This window comes from Penicillium oxalicum, chromosome VI (genome assembly GCF_001723175.1).
Source record: "Penicillium oxalicum strain HP7-1 chromosome VI, whole genome shotgun sequence".
Lineage (NCBI taxonomy): Eukaryota > Fungi > Ascomycota > Eurotiomycetes > Eurotiales > Aspergillaceae > Penicillium > Penicillium oxalicum.
Window position 1 is genome coordinate 2,675,509 of NC_064655.1, and position 14,475 is coordinate 2,689,983.

At 51.1% G+C, this 14,475-nt stretch overlaps 3 protein-coding genes across 3 annotated transcripts; 2 read left to right on the forward strand and 1 right to left on the reverse strand.

Moving 5' to 3' along the window:
- Positions 1-777: 777 nt before the first annotated feature.
- POX_f08177 (uncharacterized protein) lies at positions 778-1,575 on the forward strand (the record flags this gene model as incomplete). Its single annotated transcript, XM_050116958.1, has 1 exon — positions 778-1,575. One exon carries the CDS (start codon positions 778-780, stop codon positions 1,573-1,575), a length of 798 nt encoding a protein of 265 aa, XP_049967097.1.
- An 820-nt stretch (positions 1,576-2,395) lies between these two features.
- Positions 2,396-5,101, forward strand: POX_f08178 (Palmitoyltransferase akr1; the record flags this gene model as incomplete). Its single annotated transcript, XM_050116959.1, has 6 exons — positions 2,396-2,677; positions 2,816-3,619; positions 3,737-3,809; positions 3,888-4,152; positions 4,246-4,358; positions 4,431-5,101. The coding sequence occupies 6 exons, from the start codon at positions 2,396-2,398 to the stop codon at positions 5,099-5,101; spliced, it is 2,208 nt and encodes a 735-aa protein (XP_049967098.1).
- Positions 5,102-7,039: 1,938 nt separating this feature from the next.
- POX_f08179 (L-ornithine N(5)-monooxygenase) lies at positions 7,040-8,654 on the reverse strand (the record flags this gene model as incomplete). The annotated part of the gene is made up of 2 exons (XM_050116960.1): positions 7,040-7,676; positions 7,795-8,654. The coding sequence occupies 2 exons, from the start codon at positions 8,652-8,654 to the stop codon at positions 7,040-7,042; spliced, it is 1,497 nt and encodes a 498-aa protein (XP_049967099.1).
- Between the last annotated feature and the right edge of the window lie 5,821 nt (positions 8,655-14,475).

Sequence of the window (14,475 nt, forward strand, 5' to 3'; positions counted from 1 at the left end):
TGCCCCTGTCTTATCGAGCGGATTTTCTTCCAATCATCGTCCACACAATCTCCGTGTCCGAACGGATTGGCGCAAAAGCAAGTCCCGCCTTGGCTTGGGTCACTTGAGGCACTGGACGACCAAATCTGGAGTCTTCACTCTCCAGTACGACCTGACTGGCGACGCAGCAAAACTCGTGCCAAAGTACTTCCTCCCTTACGATCACGATCCATATTATAAGAGGCGCGGCAGGACAGTCACTGGACTCACCATCGTGAGACTCGCACCGACTCCCAACTCTTGGAATCTGTGCCTAAGTGTGCAGTACTTTGGTGGTCGGTCCCTCGATTCACCACGCAAGTAGCTCATCGCCTTCGACGACCGTGCTGCACTGCAGTTTCACAGCACCGCAATCCAATCAACATCCCGGTCCCCCCGTCGTCGCCCTCGACCTCGACCTCGTCTTTGGTGCTTTTGGTGGGCATCACAAGACTGCCCCCTCTCCTCCTCGTCCTCCTCCCCTCCTCCAAGGCGTGTCTGGATTTCTCGCTCACACTCCACACCCAACTCCACTCGGGGTCAACTTCTCTGCATCTTTTCCTCGCCTGAACCTTCCTCGGTACAATCCGTCTCGAAACCATCCTCACCTTGCTGGTTCAAAAACCATGAGAGTGTCACCGGTGGAGCCGCGATCAACCTGCACGATCAGGTGTGCTCTCAACCAGTCACCACCCGCCGTCGCGGCGCACGTCTCCAACCGGCATTAAAACCATACTCCCTCTCCGCGCTCCGGCAAGAATGGCCGCCGTCATGACACAAGTGCAAAGCGCATCGCCCGACGATGTGAAGCCGCCGGCTCCCGTCCTCAAACTCGGCTCGCCACCGGACCACATGGATGCCGCCGGACTGGAGTCCTTACTGAAGGGCACAACCAGCGTCTTTGAGATTTCGCCCGACACTGCGCTGCTCTTATTCTGCCATAACATCGAAAAATTGGTGACCCAGTTTACCGACCTTCCGCTGGCCTCCTTTCCCGGCTCCAATGGTTCCACCCCATTCGAACCCCGAACCCCCCGAGAGGAGCTGGTCGCGAACCAGACGGTGGGTTTACGGTGCGGCGACTCCCACGAGGCAGGCCACGACCGAACCGAAGAAGAGACCTTTCAGCTACGAATCCTGTCCCGTAAATTTCTCTCCAAGAAGATTCCCCCGATCGCGCTCAAGGACTACCTCCAACGTCTCCAAAAATATTGTCCCATGTCGACCGCCGTCCTGCTGGCGGCGAGCGTCTATATCTCCAAAATGGTCTTGGTAGAGAAAGTGGTTCGCCCATCACCCAAGAACATGCATCGACTTGTGCTCGCCGGGCTCTTGGTCGCCACCAAGGCTCTCGAAGACCTTAGTTTTCCACACAGTCGTGTCGCCCGAGTCGGCGGAGTATCCGAACAGGAGCTGTCCCGACTCGAGGTGACGTTTTGCTTTCTGGCCGACTTTGAGCTGCGGGTGGATGCACAGATGCTCTTGGACGAGGCCAGGAGACACTGTCCGCAAGATGCACCGCGATCCGAAACGGGGACCGAGGAAGGAAGCCATTGAGTGCACTTGTAGTGTGCTTTTTTTTAAGTCCACTGGTCGTTCTCGGGAGGTGTTATCTCATCACCAGGTTCCATTTTTTTTTTTGTACATGTCTGTTATTAGCGATGCGGTATACATCACCCGCCAAAAAAAATTATCAAATGCCCGATGTAAATGTACGAAATCAGCCACACTTGCCTTCTATTGTGATGTACAAGCGCTGCGGAAACGCGGCTGCCTATGGGGCTGAGTAATCTCCACATGGAGACGGCCGAGTCAGGAACCCGAGTCTTCAACAGTCTCCAACGAGGAACAAAACCACAAAAAAAACAAAGAGTGACCAGAAAAAGGTCACTGATCACTGGCGCACGAGATTGACACACCGGACCTAAGAGAGGGGGTTTTTTTCATTCGGATTGACTAGGTTCTTCTTCTCGAACGACCGTGCTTCGCTTGCAATTAGCGCCACAGAGCTGCTGTTCTTCCTGCCCCAAGAAAAAGGGCTCCGCCTTGTCGCCGCGATCCCCCCCCGGACCGATCATCATCTCTGACAAACAACTCCCCTTTTTGACTCGACAACGGTCGTGGATGTGGTAGACCAGAGTGCGCGAGAGAAAAAAGAAGCACACAGATACATACACGCTTGGCCATTTCACACCCATCAGCGCTGATTCGAGCATTTCGTAAAAGTGCATCTCCCTCCCCAGCGCAGCCACAGCTCCCGCTGTTTCGGCGTCGTGTCCATCTCCGGCCTCGACTTTCTCTCCGAACCTAGAGCATCCGCTCCTTTCTCCCACTGCGCCAACAGCTCGGCAAGACATACAGCGCACCGTCTGTATATATGGCGTCTAATTCTTTGCCCGCTGCCCAGAGCCTCGGCCCTGGGTCAGCCAGTGCGGGCACCACCCCGACGAGTAACACCAAAGAGACCACTACATCGGCCGGGAGCGAGGTTGAGATGAAGAGCATGCGCTCGAACACGCCGCCCAAGGGCTCCATCCCACTGGGTGAAGATATCATGCAATTGGCTCGGATTGGTGAGATCGGCGCAATGCAAAATTTGTTCGTCACGAAGAAGTTGACGGCGAATCATCGGGACGAGGAGGGGATTACACCGTTACATGTACGTTTCTTCTTCATCCATTTCTTGTTCTGTGAGATGCTGTTTGCGATGATGGCTCCCAAATTCCGCTGGATCGGTTTATTCTGAATACGGGGATCGTATACTGACTTTGGATTTTTTTTCCGATACCATTCGCAGTGGGCAGCTATCAACAACCAGTACGCAATGTGCAAGTTCCTGCTCGATTCCGGTGCCGACGTCAACGCAAAGGGTGGAGAGTCGGTCGCCACGCCCGCCATGTGGGCGGCGCAACGATGCCACTATTATATCGTGAATCTCCTTCTCTCCTACGGCGCGGATCCGCTCCTGACCGACGTCCAAGGATACAACATTCTGCACCTGGCGACCATCGACGGTAACGCCTTTCTCGTTCTCCTTTTGCTGCATCAGGAAATCCCCGTGGATGTCGTCGATCAACAAGGTCATACCGGGTTAATGTGGGCCGCATACAAGGGCTACCCCGTCCTGGTGGATCTGTTCCTGCGATGGGGCGCCAACGCCAATGCTGTAGATGAGGGCGGCTTGACACCGCTGCATTGGGCACTCGTCAAGGGATCACTGCCTAGCGTGTTGAAGTTGCTCGAGTACGGCACGGATCGTTTCGCCGAGACCCGTGACGGCAAGTCGCCGAGCACCGTCGCGCAGGAAATGAATACCTCGCGGGTCTGGCAGCGCGCGCTCGCCGAACGTGGCTACGAGCCGGACGGTTCTCAGAAGGCGCGGTCGACGGGTCTGTCGGGCTATTTGCTGAATAAGAGCGCCATGGGCAAATTCTTTTTTTTGTGGCCGTTCTTGACTCTGATTGTGGCGATGTGGATGTTGAGCCATCTCCCTATCTACCTTGGTGTTCCCGCGGCGGCAGTGACTTTGTTCGGAATGCAATACCTTGCGCAGCAGGTGGCTAATCGTGGTCCTTCGGAATACCGAATCTTGCAAAAAACGGTGAGAGCAATCCATTGACGGGGCCCAACCCTGACCTGACGAACCTCGCCTTCTGGCGTGTCTAGTCGCATCCATTTTTTTATGCTGCCGAAAAGTATGACTAATTCGTCTCAACAGCCCTATCTGGCCGGTGTCTTTGCAGCCACATTATTCTGGACTGGATTCCGCTACGTGTTCAAGGTGTTGCCTGGTGAGTGAATAAACAGCCATCCTTGGTGACCAAATGCCCTCTTCGGCGCAACATTTTTGCTGACTCGAAATTTCCCAGCTACCTATACATCTGCCCCGATCCTTAACATTTTGTTTGCGGTCTTTTTCAGCTTCACCACCTACTTTTACACTCTGGCCATGATCGAGGATCCGGGTTATGTTCCCAAGGTCAGCAGCCGCAACCAGCAAAGGGAATTGGTCAAGGAGCTGTTTGAGCAGTGGAAGTTTGATGAAGAGAACTTCTGTATGCCCTGCATGTCACGAAAACCTCTTCGCAGCAAGCATTGTCGCCGTTGTGGGCGCTGCGTTGCCAAGCATGATCAGTACGTACTCGAGCCGTCTTGTTTTGATGGGAAATGTGGTCGACCTGTGGCTAACTTGAGATTCTCTTTTTTTCCCCCTCTTCTTCAATTCAGCCACTGCCCTTGGATTGACAACTGCGTTGGTGCGAATAATCTGCGCCACTTTGTGCTGTACATTGTATCTCTCGAGATCGGCATTATTCTCTTTGTGCAACTGAGCATTGCGTGTAAGTGGGCCCCATCCCCGGCAGCCGATCACTTTTCCGATTCCATCCCTAATTCACTGACTCGAATTGCAGACGTTCAAGGTCTCCCGTCGATTCCTGGGGCAAAATGTAATGTCATCAATGACACGCTGTGCGATATTGTCTCCCGTGACACCTTTACTCTTGTCCTCGATGCTTGGGTCATTCTCCAGCTGGTCTGGGTGACCATGCTCTGCGCCGTACAGCTCGTCCAGGTCTCCCGCAACCAGACCACCTACGAGAATATGCGTGGTCACCACATGGACCGATCATACCCCAGTTCTCAGGCCTTTGCCTCCGCCATGGTCGCCGGCACCCCCTCAATGGAAGGGGCCGGTCTCACTGCCCACGGTGCCGGACCCAATCCGGCGATCCCTCGCCCGGGTCAACCCCGACGTAAAAATGGGTTCTGCGCCCAGTGGTCATCTCTCTTGGGCATCGACACATTCTTCGCCACCGCGCGTGGTGGTCTGCGGGGTGGACCGCAAGTAGCTCGGCCACGAAATCCCTTTTCCCGCGGAGTGGCCACCAACTGCCGCGACTTTTGGTGTGATCCCGCCCCCATGTTTGGCAAGAACAACACTGGGTCGGGCATGTTGGGCGGCGAAGTTGTCAACTACCACAATATGTATCAAACTCCGACGCGGATGCATCTTGGTACTCGATCCGGGAATGGTGGCGCCTACCGCAGCGTGGCGGGCGAGGATCCTGAACAGATGGTCTGATTGACCGCATGGCATATCCTCCAATTTGTCGGACTCTTCCGTTCTTCCATTTTCCCCTTGCCCATGTCCATGACTTGACTCGTTTTCTGCTCCATTTTGCATACCCAATCCTCCAAACATCCTGTTGAAGAAGCTCACATGGCATTGCGTTGTCTTTGATCACTTTTCTCAATGTGATTTATTATTCCCCCCTCTCTTTAATCGCTCGTCGATTGTGCCCGTTTGTTCTTGACTTGATATGTGATTTTCTGCGTTGTTTTCCTCTTTTACCTTTTTATGCCATTTCTTCCTGTGGGATTTCCTTGCGTATATGAATAGATCATTGATGACCTGAACTCGATGACGATGATATTTGAGAGACAAATTAATGCTCATGTTCGCCAGTCCCTGTTTTTTTATTTCCTTTTTCTCTCCTCCTTCATTCTGTCTTTTTTTTCGATATGCATCGGCACTCGCACGAATGACTTGATGTCTCCCGCCTGGCTTGGCTTTTTGCTACGCTATCTTTGAATACTCGGAGGCTCATTGTCGGGATACCTGTGCCCAAATGGATCTGAATGGGCGCCAAACCTGTGGATATTTTATTTTGATTTATCCATGATTTCCATCGTACTATGTATTTTGTTTTTCTTTCCAGTCATAGAAAGTTGATGATAAAATACTCGTCGAGGTCAAGCTGGTAGATACTAAAACATGATATACTAGGGTATTCGGTCTGTCCGTCCCATGAGTCTCCAACATATAAAAGGCCCGGGGGTTGTATCATTGATCAGTAGGTACTCTTTCCCCTCTTCCTTCCGGGATGCCCTTCAAACATTCCTTATAGATATAAAGAAGCGTTTTCTTGGGTAATCTCCATCGACTCTCCAGTCACCCGTCACGTGGAAATTGAAGCCCAGGCTACTAGGTGAATACCTCCTAGCTGCCCAGGCTCGAGCACACGTGTAGATCTCAAAGTGTATGGTTGAATAAACAGATACGCCGGCAGGAAAGGATACACTCTTAGGTATGGCCCTACTACTACTACTACGCACCGGGGTGCCCGGTCTTATACGAAACGACTCCCGTCTACCTGGAACAACCTTGTCACTGAATAATGCAAATACTGCACTTACCACACAGCAGGCAATCAATCAACTACACCCCGAGAATTTTGAAAAAAAAAACAAAAAACCATGCTCTAATATTTACATAAACCCCCCCCCCCCCACCCCCCCTGGCTCCCATCTACTCAATCAGATCTAGTAATACCATGCGCCTGTAGGTAGGGCAATTCCATGTAAAAGAAGAATAGGAAAAAAATATATAAAAAAACTAAAAACAACAACAGGACCGTTTCGAACGTACCAGACTAAGTTAGGTAACTTAATAGCAAACCGAGAACTAAAGGTATAGAACCAAAATCCCTCTCCAATCAAATCTGAGCTTTGAATTCTCGACACACAAAAGTAAAGTTTATAGAGATTTGAAGCATGAGAAGGACCTCTGTGAAGACACAAGGTAAGAAAGGATGAAACGCAAAACGTTCTATATTGGAAATGACGTCCAGGGACGTTTTTTGGGGAAAAAAAGACAAAAGAAGACAGGAAAAGAAAAGAAAGAGGAAAAAAAGAGAAATATACCAGAGTGAAGCTTGCGGTAAAGTATCCGGTTTTTCTGGTGTAGTGCGGATGAGGTGTATTTGGTTGAAATAGGTCATGGGAATAGGGATAGATCACCCATGTGAAGAAAGGAGGATATTGCAATTTAAATCCATTGGGAGGGTGAGGGGGGGGGGGGGGGACTCCATCCTTTTTGAAGTTGAAAGTATTTCCATCTTTTTTTCTTGTTTTCCAATTGAGAAATTTTCAATTATCCTCTTTTTGTTTTTTTTTTTTGGTTGTCCCCTTCCCCCCTCTCCCCAAGCGCTCAAGTGACGATATTTTTTTGTTTCCCCTTTTACAGCATAGCCCGGACTCGGGTGTCCTGCACCTGCACCGTCTGACCATCCAGTAATTCCAATTCCTCCCCAAAGACCGAGTTGACAATCTCGCCTCCGCGCACTGCCAGAATCGACAAAAGACTATCACTCAATCCATGAGTCTTTTCATTGCATCCCTGCAACCAGATACCTGCGTCGGCGCTGACCTTATTCTCATCCAGTGCCACGCGATAATCTCGCCCGGCAGCCCAAGCGGATTGACCTTCGGGCCGGAGCGCGCGCACTTGCTCCAGAAGTTGCTCGTGCGCGTCACGCTGGTAGCCGGTGGCGACCATGAGAGCGTCGACGTCCAGAATCTCATTACGGCTCGTGTTTTCGTCGTTGATGGAGCGGACGTGGATGCGCATGGGACGATCGGGATGGTGGTGCTCGATACGAGCGACCTTGCGTTCGGGCAAGATGCGGTGCTGCCAGGTGGATTCGTCGGGGTTGCGGATGCGTTGGAGGTACATGGTGTTGTAGATTTCTTCAATGAGTTCGAGGCGGACGACCGAGTAGTTGGTGGCCTTGTCTTTGGCGATGCGGGCGTGACGTTCTTCTTGCGGTAGTTGGTAGAATTGTTCGACACGTTCGGGGTTGAAGATTTCGTTGACGCTTTTTGGTGAGGAAATCGAGTTAGCTAGGTGATTGACCTTTTTCTCTCTCTCCCAGAAATGAAAACAAAAAAAGAAAACAGCAACAAGGAGGGAAAAACAGGCATAGTATCACATACAAAGGAGAGTCATCGCTTGGCCGAAGAGCCGTATCGCGGAGAATCAACGTCGTGCGACAGTTGGGATACCGCCGTTGCAGGTCATGGAAGATCTCCGCCGCACTCTGTCCGGAACCCACCACCGCGATGTTATATGGCGCCGACTCGTTCTTCAAGACGTTGGGTAAACCGGTGCAATACTTGGAGGAGTGCATGATTCGGGTATCTTGCGGAAACCCAGGAGGCATTTTAGCTTTTCCACCCAGCGCCACCACCACCTTGCGAGCTCTCCTTGCCGAGATCTGACCCGTCTCGATATTCCGAGACCGCACGACAAAGTAATCCACCACGCCGTTGGTCTTGCTTCCCGGCACCACCTCGATGACCTCTTCGCCATAGCTCACCACCTCCTCGAACCGCTGTGCACACCACCGCATGTAATCCTCAAACTCCATCCGCGCGGGCAGGAAGGTCCCCAGGTTGGTGAAATGCACCAGTCGGTTCTTGTTGTGGAGGTAGTTCAGGAACGTGAAGCTACTACGCGGGTCTCGCAGTGTCGCCAGATCCTTAATGAAGGAGATCTGCATGCGCGAGCCAGGCACCAACATGCCCGCATGCCAGGCGAATTGTGGCTGACGTTCGAGGAAGCACACCTTGGGAGAGAAGGAGGAGCTCGAGGCGGTGCGCGACAGGGCCGGGTCCATGGCATCATGGAGCGCAATGGCGATGGCCAACGATGCCGGACCGAATCCCACGCAGAGAAGATCATGCATCTCGTCAGCGGGAACGGAGCGAAGCCGCGTGCGATGGCCGGAAGGTTGTGGCCGTGGCGTCATGGCGTTGACAAAAGGCAACTCGGACTTTCGAGAGATTGACTGCATAGTATAAGCCTGACTTCAAGTCTCAGCAGCAGTGTGATGCTAGGAGATTCTTCCGTTGAGAAAAAGGCCCTCTCCCAGAAAAGAGAGGAAAATAAACCAACCACACACACACACACACACACACGCACAGAGCACAGAGCACGAATGTGAATGGAGAAATGATAATTGAACTAGAAAGCTCGTTTAGGAAGAACGTGTCTTGATCCACGGCACCATGCAAACATTCACCGGGCCCAGTTTCTCTCTCTCACACACACAGCAGATGTTCGGAGCTGTAAAGTGAGCTCAAGCAACCCACGATAGTCGACGGTCGAGCAGAAACAAGAAAGTGGAAATGGAAAGTGTCACCCCATCGATGGGAGAGGCCGGATTATGTACACCCAATGACTCCAACGCATCTAGCGGAACTGCGGCGCTCACCCAGTTGATCGGATCGATGCGCAAGAAAATGGTGCGATGGTCAGATGGCCAGAAGAAAGTTGGACCGTGGGCCCCAAAAAGAAAAGAAAAAAAAAGGATTTTTTATTTGATGATAGAAAAAAAAAATAGATTGTTTTTTTTTTTTTTTTCAAAAAAAAGAAGAGGATGAACAGGGAAAGAAATGAATCATAGTCATTTCAAGTCCAGCGGGGTAAACAGAAAAAAAAAAGAAAAGCTTGAAAAACGAGATCGGAGTTCAATCAGGGCCGAGGACATGCCCGTTTTTGGAGGTGGACGAGGCACCGGTTGGGTTCTCCTGCGGGACCTACTGAGACGAGGGGAGAGCTTCGGTCAGTGTTACGAGCGTAAAGATGACAGTACCGGTTCGGATGGCAAGTTGGGTATGGAATAGGAAGAGAGTGTTGCTTTTTGGCAAGCTATGCGGACTTGGCACCGTTGTATTGTATCACGACTGTTTCATACTGTACAATTCCACTGATCCGCTGGTCTGTCCCGGCCTCCCTCGTCCTCCCGTCGGGACCTCACTAGTCCCAAACAGGCAAGTCACGCCAAGCCGAAGGAGGCCCAAGCGGATCAGATAAAAAAAAAAGTCCTCGTCAGAAGTGGAGCCGCTCTGAGGAAGACGGTGCGGTGTGGACGCACTAACCATCAAAAAAGTTAGTCGAGCCTCGCGTCCGTCCAAAGGGGAGCATCGATGCACAGTGTCCATTCGAGCCGTGGCCAGGGTGTTTCCACGGGTTGCGTTATCAATCAGTCTCCACCAGGCCTCGGACGAAGGGTTTGAACTCGTCGGGAGTCATTGACATTTCTTCTCGGCTCCCCAGTGCTTCTTGAGCGCGGCGGGACTCCAAAGACCTCGGTTGGAAAAGGGACCTGTGAACGCGTAATACAGTTTGTGATCTTTACTTCCCATCCTGTATACCTAAGGAGTCCCAGTGTAATGTGTTTAGGTCGAGTGGGCGAAGGACGTAGAAATTGGGATCAGACACTCCCTTTGCTGCATGGATACACCAAAACACAAATATTTGATCAACATCGACCGCAACGCTGATCTCTTACGTCAATGGACTTTAGGTGAAAAAATGGACCTAGCTTCCATGGCGTTTGAAAGCCTCTCACCCTGTCAGCCCTCCACCGACATACACCCCATCACACCCTTGACACATGAAAGGCCGATCCCTGACCAAAGAAAAACAAAAAGAGTGGCCCGACATCCTTGCATTTTGGCTGAGAATGTTCGTTTTCAATTTCCGATGTCGGGGAATTGCGAGGTCGGACTTCCTCGTGGATCCCTGTCGGAAGAAATCTCTTTCGGAGTCTCATTCACCTATACGGTCAGAAATGTAGAGAAAAATCCATGATGACCGATATTTAGGATGATGTGTCTTCCGTGTCACTCCCGTATAGGCCGATCCTGCCTCATTTCTTGCTTGGCAGTGGAGCAAGGCCCCCACGAGGTGCACAGCCCAATGAAGGAATATCGGCACCGGGGATTGCAAGTCGGCGCGTGGCTTTCACTCGCGAGGGAAGAGAATATCTCCGGCGCAAGACTTGGCGCATGGGCAATGGACACTGTTGTGCCGCTCTTGTATTTTTTTTTGTTTTGTCTCTCGGCCTGGTGTCAGTTGAGAACTCCCGAAGCTAGTCCGGGTGAAAGACGACCTATTCAGGGCTACCTGACTTGGGGTCACCGGTTCACCGCGATGGGGCGGGGGATAAGAAAATCGAGTGACAATTTCTTCTTGACGGAGTTTGACATGCAAGTCAGAAAACCAATTGGAGACAGCGTTAGGGGGACAAAGCAGTCTCCCACTGAATGCATGTTCAGGTAAAAAAATTGGGATTTGTGGGGGGGTTCCCGTGTTGGTGTGCGCTAGCACTTAATTGGCAGGCCATGAGAAGCACACTCATGGGCACAGTAAGATCTTGTCATTATGACCTCGAGTTGAGTGAGACACAATAAAGTAGTTTAGTGATTGATTCGGCCTCTTCGTCGGGATTCTATGCAATTGACGTGTTTGATGAAGGGGGCAATCTCCCCTCCTTTGCCCTGAACTTTCATAATTTTGTCTTCCTCGATAAATCCTAGTAAATGGTTGACATACTTGGCAACACTGGCCAGGTTGCTCCGGTAGAGCCATCTGAGTTCAGTATTTCAATCTGATTATGCAAGGGTAACCGATTAGGGTCCAGGCGTAAAATCCATTGACTCTCTCGTGTGTTTATCCCGAAAGGCGGTGGGTGGGGCTTCTCTGCATTAGATATGTGGAACGATGGAATCACCCGAGATACTTTTTTTTGACAAAAACGCGGGATCAACGATCTGATAACAAATTATTCCCGGACTCGAACCAAGTCCTGGGGAAAAGTCCCCTCCTCGGAGCATTCCCCCAATTACCTAATGGAGTCCTTTACGGTGGATGAGTGTCTTGGAGGACAACAACCCGTGGTGGCTCCGGGAAGAAGGTTGAGTTGTCCGCGGGACATCATTTCGGGAGTTTGAAAGAAGAAAATCACCTTGATTCGCGTGGCAACGGGGTTACCTAGTGAGTCATGAATGGCAAGATTCGCGTACGAGACCAAAATTCGAATCCACTCATCCAGACAGTTGCATCTGCCCACTTGCATCACGAACATACGCGGCTCTCCACGGCTCGCTGTGGGCACATTGACATTTCAGGAAAGCTAGTGCAGCAATACTACTGTGCGTTTCACGCCATGTCCTTGCCTGCCAAGAGCTATCCCACCTTCGCCCTGATCCACTTTATCTAATCTGATCAGTTTTCGAAGCGAAAATCTACCTGTGCGTTCAATCCGACATCAGCGAACGAAAACGCTCACCGACCCTCTGTGGGAGGGAGTAAGTCTAGAAACACATGCACCCCTGTGGACCTGAATGCTCTTGGAAAGCGAGACGTTGGTCAAGGTCATCCGAGACAATGTGACACCGCCGATGGAAGATTCTGCCAGATTAGATATGTTAAACAAGAGAAGCCCGAGACTTTTACGAGTCAGAACATAATCTCTAGAGTAAAATTGACAGTACAGCCCCGCGGGTCAAACCCGATGGAAAAACTCCTCAATAACCGGACAGTTGGTTTGAGATATTTCCTCTTTGTAATGGACTACTTTGTACGACCACCTCACAGAAATTGAACCTTTAATTCTCTTCAACAACTGCCCGGGAGCCTCGACGCGCAACGCGGGGCTCCCGACCAAGACAGGTCCGTGAAGGACGGCAAGTCAGACCGGGCAGTGCTGCGTATAGAGAGGGTGAAGTCAAGACAAGCAATGTTGTAAATAGTGCTGAAACAGGAATGAATACAAGATTGAGACCCATGAAAAGTGAGATAGAAGTGAGAGGAAAGTACTATAAAAGTAATATACAGCCTAGAGAGATGAGAAACACTCAAGTCAAAAACACTACCAGCCCGCGATAGAAGTTCCGCCTGGATTAACATCCGCACATGTAGTATTCTGCTCAGGTCTCTTCCCATTCTCCTCGCCAAGCCGGTCGGCAGCCCATAAAGGAACGGAAGGCCATCGCAAAGTCACGAATAAGAACCCGGGGTCATGTGCGCAGCATATGCGACTCAGGAGTCGGGAATTCATCCCTCGAACGGATTTAGTCGAGGCATTTCCTGGTTGTCCAAGCGGTCAAGTACGACAGTGTCACCCACAGGGGATCCCTTGTAGAGAATGAGTGATGAAGCGAAAGAAGAAAGTATGGAGGGCTCTTCAAGATTTGGTAAATTTATAGGTAGCCAAGGCTGGGTGGAGTCATAGGCTTCACACTTCACGGCGCACGTGGCCTACCGGTTTGATCCTGGCGGCCGTTAACCGCGCAAACGGCACGAGTCATACGACTCGGGCAAAGTTATCCAACGTGTGGAAGATTCAAGTCGAGGCGTTCACTCGCATCTTTTCGTAGGGTTCATTTGTCAACGAAGCGTACGCCCATCACCGAGACTGAGTCTGACTAACATCGTAACCTACAGTCCTACATGCCTAACCCGGGACAGACGGTGCTACAGGACACGATCCAGTCCCGAATCTCCACTCTCAAACTTTGCTTCCCCTCTGTACCCGACATGATCCGAATTTCAAATGTTGACGACCAGGCAAAGGATCGGCCTCTACCATCTCTCTTTCTGGCAGTTGGATGGGCCAGAGACTTTCTGGAAGATCAGATAAGGAGCCAGAAAAAGCCGCACCAGTATTGACCTAACCCAATCTGGCCGAGTGCCCGAGGAAGCGGAAAATGACGGAGGTGGTGGGGGGAATGACTGTGTTCAATAATACGTGTATCATACAATACATGTATACAGCACCAGACAATAGGGCCCAGGGATCGATGCATGTAGCGGTACGTCATCTTCGTCATGATGCCCGCAGACTCCGTTGCCGATCGAGGGGCAGATTCAAGAACGGAGGAGTAGATCCGCATGGTCTTTGCAGCTGGACTCTGTCGTGTGCTTATGCCGGTATGAATATCACTCCAAACGATCACCTGCAACGTGCTTCTCTGTCTAAGCCAAATACTGATCCTATATTTTACAACTTCAGTCAACTCCACCGCCCAGACTCTGAGCCCCGTTTTCGTCATGGCAGAGCTCGCTCTCGGAGTTGAATTCCTCCCTGGGTCAACCGTCCAAAGCTCGGACTTGTCGCGCTCTCCACGAACCCAATGGAGGAGACTGTGAACTGTCCATCCGAAGACGACTGGGTACCAGCATCTAGAAGATACCCCTCTTCTTACCTCTCTTGATGCCTAACGACTCGAGAGCTTGGCTGCGAGTTTGCAATTTTTTTCCCACTGCTTTCATTCTTGCTTTTCAAGACCTGTGGTCTTTTCATTTCTTTGAAACTTTTTTTTTTTAAAAAAAAAAGGGGGGGTTTATCGCTTTTTCGCTACTGTACATGGCTCTTCTCCGGTCGGGCAGGGCACTTGCAGACTGGCCGCCAAAGCCAAGCCCCTCCAAGCAACCGTAGACATACAGTTCATGACTGCAGCTATGTACATGCACAACACATATTTCCAACCCGTAAACTTTACTTTGGGCGTGAAAAGTTTGGTGCCAAACCTCCGACTCCAGTCCGACTCTACTCTTGGGGCCAAGGACGAGGTGGACCATCCAAACTGGGAACACTCGCGCTCTCTCCACGCTTCGGCCGCCCGGTCACGAATCCATTTCCATGGCCCCGGCCAGTTCTGCAAAGAGCGCAGACAGACAAGATCGTCCCTGATCGTCTTACGATCCAGCCTCGGACGCTGATTCTTGTATTATTTTCATATCCAATTTCCAATTTTCTTTTATCAATCGGTTCCGCCAAAGTGCATCTTCCATGGCGATGGTGGGAGACACGATCCACTAAAACA